At 67.2% G+C, this 4,067-nt stretch overlaps 1 protein-coding gene across 3 annotated transcripts; it reads right to left on the reverse strand.

The window, feature by feature from the left end:
- Window positions 1-452: 452 nt before the first annotated feature.
- Window positions 453-3,847, reverse strand: PRPH (peripherin). 3 transcript variants are annotated; one of them, XM_058309232.2, is made up of 9 exons: window positions 3,275-3,847; window positions 2,808-2,868; window positions 2,534-2,629; window positions 1,969-2,136; window positions 1,753-1,878; window positions 1,443-1,663; window positions 1,296-1,345; window positions 1,037-1,116; window positions 453-817 (listed from the first exon to the last, which is right to left on the reverse strand). In XM_058309232.2, the coding sequence occupies exons 1-9, from the start codon at window positions 3,814-3,816 to the stop codon at window positions 755-757; spliced, it is 1,407 nt and encodes a 468-aa protein (XP_058165215.1). In that variant the 5' UTR covers window positions 3,817-3,847; the 3' UTR covers window positions 453-754. The 3 variants fall into 3 exon arrangements, with proteins under 3 accessions (XP_058165215.1, XP_058165214.1, XP_058165216.1); XM_058309231.2 differs by having other exon boundaries at window positions 453-820; XM_058309233.1 differs by lacking the exons at window positions 453-817; window positions 1,296-1,345 and having other exon boundaries at window positions 1,036-1,116.
- Between the last annotated feature and the right edge of the window lie 220 nt (window positions 3,848-4,067).

Raw genomic sequence — 4,067 nt, forward strand, 5'->3', positions numbered from 1 at the left:
ACAAGATAGACTTGGAAGAGAATTAGGAAGTAAAATTAACAGAAGGGGGAGAGCGAAGATGGAAGGAAGAGGTCGAAGATCATGTGAGTTCTAATTTGGGCAACAGGGGTCACCGTGGTGTCTTTCCCCGGGGAGAGGGGGGCATCTAGAAAGCCTAACTGCAGAAGGTGGGAAGAGAGGTGAGGAGCTCTGATTTGGACACGTGCAGTTTGAGGGGCCTATGGGACACCCAGTAGGAAGCTGGACATTCAGGCTTGCAGGTGGGGGAAGTTAAGAAGAGATGGAGCAAGACGTAGAAGAAAAAACCCAGAAGGGAATGTAGGAGCCACAGGAGCCAAATGAGTGGGAGCCAGAAAAGAAATGCCAAAGAAAAGTGAAAATACTGCCGAGTCTCCTCCCCACAGGCACGCGCCACCGCACACAGACATGGAGGCACTGCAGAAGTTTCCCTTGACAGCAGTTTTATTTTATTGGAAAGTAAAACTCAGTTCCTGAACCCCCACGGAGCACAGGGTCATTGGCAGGGGTGACTTGTCCTGGGGGATCACCAGCCGCTCACCAGGACACAGAAAGGAGAGTATATGGGTCACATCTATCGTCAGCCACTGCTGGTGGGGCAGGGCTTGGCCAGGGAAGGGGTGCCTGGAGCCACACCCCAAGTGCATGCAGAGGAGGAAGGGGAGACGAATGAAGGAGGGCGCGAGGGTCTCAGTGTTGGCCCAGGGCAGAGGCAGGGAGCTCTGGCCCAAGCGCTTCAGTAACTGTGAGTAGACTTGTCCAGCTCGCTGTGCTGCTCCTTCTGGGACTCAGTCACCACCTGCTGGAGGCGAGGCGTGTGAGGGGCGCCGGCCCTTCAGCACCACCCTTCTTTCAGCTCCGCTGCACAACCTGCCGAGGTTCCACGGCTCCCCTGGGTCGCCGACCGCCCACCCCCAGAACCACCCACTCCCTACACCCAAGGATCAGATGCAGCCAGTCTGGGGCCCAGAAATCAGCCGGGAAAGGCTGTGGTCCTGGGATGAGGATCCCGTCTCACCTCCCCGTCCCGGGTCTCAATGGTCTTAATCAGAACCATCTTCCGGCTGTGGCTGTCCGGGGCAGGCTCCACCTCAGGCGCTGGAGAAAGCGGGGTGAGGAGTGTTAGCGGGCAGGCTTGGGATTCCTCTCCCGTGGGGCCCCAATTCCTGGCTGTGGGCAACCATAATCCAGGAAGGACCCTGAGGCGAGCCACAGCGAGATCCCATCAGAAAAGGACAAGGGGGCGGCACGTGTCGGCAGCCAGGTGGGGGACTCACCGGTCGTCCTTATACTTAGGGAGGCAAAGGAATGGACGGGCACGGAGATCCTAGGGCGAAGCCAGTGGTCAGCTCCCCGGCCCGGCGTCCTGCTCCCCTCGCCTCCCACCGGGGCTGCGCGCTCCCCACCCGCGGAGGCCCGCGCACCGGCTCTCCTCGCCCTCCAGCAGCTTGCGGTAGGTGGCGATCTCGATGTCCAGGGCCATCTTGACGTTGAGCAGCTCCTGGTACTCACGCAGGTGCCGCGCCATCTCCTCCTTGAGCTGCCGCAGCTCCTCCTCGAGGCGCGCGGCGCCCGCCTGGTAGCCGCCCGCCTCCAGCGCGAACTGCTCCTCCAGCTCCCGCAGCTGCCGCAGCAGCGCCTCGTTCTGGGGGCGGAGGGAGGCGGTGGAGCAGCCGCGCCCCCCGCGCGCCCCCCGCGCGCCCCCCGGGGCCCCGGCGCGCAGCCGCTACCCACCGTGCCGCGCAGCCCGTCCACCTCGCACGTCAGGCTCTGGATCTGGCGTCGCGACTCGTTCATCTCCTGCTTGGCCTGGCGCAGGGCCTCGTGGTTCCGGTTGGCGGCGTCGGACAGGTCCGCGTACTGGCAAGGGGAAGTCACCCCGGGGCGTGAGCGGGCGGGGGCACGCCCCCACCCCGGCGCCCCCTCCCGGACCCCGGCGGGCTCCCGCACCTTGGACTTGTACCACTCCTCCGCCTCCTGCAGGTTCTTGGCCGCGATGTTCTCGTACTGCGCGCGGATGTCCCGCAGCGCCGCCGTCAGCTCCGGCTTCACCGTCGCCTCCACCTCCACCTGCTGCAGCTGCTGGCTCTCCACGTTGACCTGCAGGTCCCGCAGCTCCTGCGGCCCAGGGCAGCCACACGCCAAGTCGGCCGCGCAGATCCCACGCGGGCCGCGCGCGGAAAAGTGAAGAAACACGCGAATTAACAGAAAGGGGGCGCCAGGGAGCGCAGCGCGCAAAGGCTCGCGCGCCCCGCGCCCCGGCGGGGCTACGCAATGCTCCAGGGGTGCGGCGCCGATCCTCGCCACCAGGGGGCGCAGGGGTGGGACTCAAACTACCTGTAGAAGCGGGTTAAGGGACTGCGTCTACGCAGCGAGCTCACTTTACGTCCTCGCGACCATTCATCTGCTCCACCCAGCAGCCTCCTGCTCGTCGCCTCCACCGCTCCAACAAAGCCGCACCCAATCGCCTCCCCCAGCCGCCCCTGACATCCGGGCCCGCCCCAGCCCTGCCCACCTCGTCGTGCAGCTTCTTCAGGAACTCAATCTCATCCATCAGAGACTCAATCTTGCGCTCCAGCTCCAGGCGGGACAGGGTGGCGTCGTCCACGTCCTTTATGGGGTGTTAGTGGGGGGTGGGGGTGGTTCAAGAGGAGGGAGGGGCTGTTCAGGTTAGGGAACGTCCAGGATCTCCCTGTCCGCCTTTCCTGGGCGCGCGCACAGATCCACCCTGATACGCGGGCCGGGGACAGGGGTGGGGAGCGGGGCTCGACGTGGGGGCCCGGGCTCACCTTGCGGAAGAGCACGAGGTTGTGCTCCGCGTCCTCCCGCTTGCGCGTCTCTTCCTCCAACCTGGCGGGAGGAGTGGGCAGAGGCTGAGGGGCGGAGGCACCACCCAGCTTTCGCCCCAACCGCGCCCTCTGGGGTCCGGGGTGGAGGCTGCCGCTGCCCAAGCATCTGAGGAGGAGGCTTCAGGTTGCCTGGTGGAATTGTCCCCATTTTCGAACAGGCTGGGAGCTGAGAAGGGGTCCCCTTTATACACAGGAGAGCATAAAATAGCCCCACCACCCCCCAGGGGCTCAGAACAATTTTTTTTTTTGGGGGGTGGTGGTGGTGGTGGTGGCTTGGAGCCCGCGGGGGGCGGGCATGCCCATACCCGGGCTGGCCCGGGGAGCCACACCTCGGGCTGCTGTGCGGGGAAGGGGAGGCGGAGCAGCCGCCCCGACGGCCGCCGCCCCGCTCAGGCCCTGCCCCTGACCTCTGCTTGAGCGCCGCCAGGTCCTCCGCCAGCCCGTCGCGCTCCAGCTGCACCCGGTCGCGCTCGCGGCCCAGCAGCTCGAGCTCCCGCCGCAGCTCGCGCAGCTCCTGCTGGCACAGCTGGTCGGCGCGCGCCGGCTCCTGGCCCCGGGCCTGGCTCAGCTCCCCGCGCAGGGCCGCGTTCTGCTGCTCCAGGAAGCGCACCTTCTCGATGAAGTTGGCGAAGCGGTCGTTGAGCTCCTGCAGCTCCTGCTTCTCGTTGCTGCGCGTGGCCAGGAACTCCTGGTTGAGGGCCTCGGCCATGGAGAAGTCGAGGCGCTCCGAGGGCAGGCGCAGCAGGGTGCCAGCGCCCGCCCGGGGGCCGCGGAAGCTGCCCAGGCGCACGGAGGAGCCCGGGGACGCCGAGCCCAGCAGGCGGCTGCTGGAGAAGCGCGAGCCCGACGAGTAGGAGAAGGCCCCGGGGGACAGCGAGGGCGGCGGCCCGAAGGCGCGGCGGTACGAGGTGGAGCTGACGCTGGCCCGGAGGCCCGACGGGTGGCTCATGGCGGCGAGGACGGGCGGCCGCTGCTCGCGGAGCCGGGCCGGGGGGCTGGGGAGGAGCTGCACACCGCTGCGAGGCGGGCGGCTTTATAGCCCTGCGGGCTCCGGGGGGGCCCGGGCGGCTCCTCCCACTGGCCTGATGGCCGAGCGGGGCTGTGGGGAGGGGGACGCCCCACCCTCCCTTCCCGCACTGCTGGCGCCAGGCCTACTGGACCCCCCGCTGGCTGGCGGCGCAGGGAGCAGGGGCGGCGGCC

The sequence above is a fragment of the Dasypus novemcinctus genome, chromosome 12 (genome assembly GCF_030445035.2).
Source record: "Dasypus novemcinctus isolate mDasNov1 chromosome 12, mDasNov1.1.hap2, whole genome shotgun sequence".
In the NCBI taxonomy this organism is placed as follows: domain Eukaryota; kingdom Metazoa; phylum Chordata; class Mammalia; order Cingulata; family Dasypodidae; genus Dasypus; species Dasypus novemcinctus.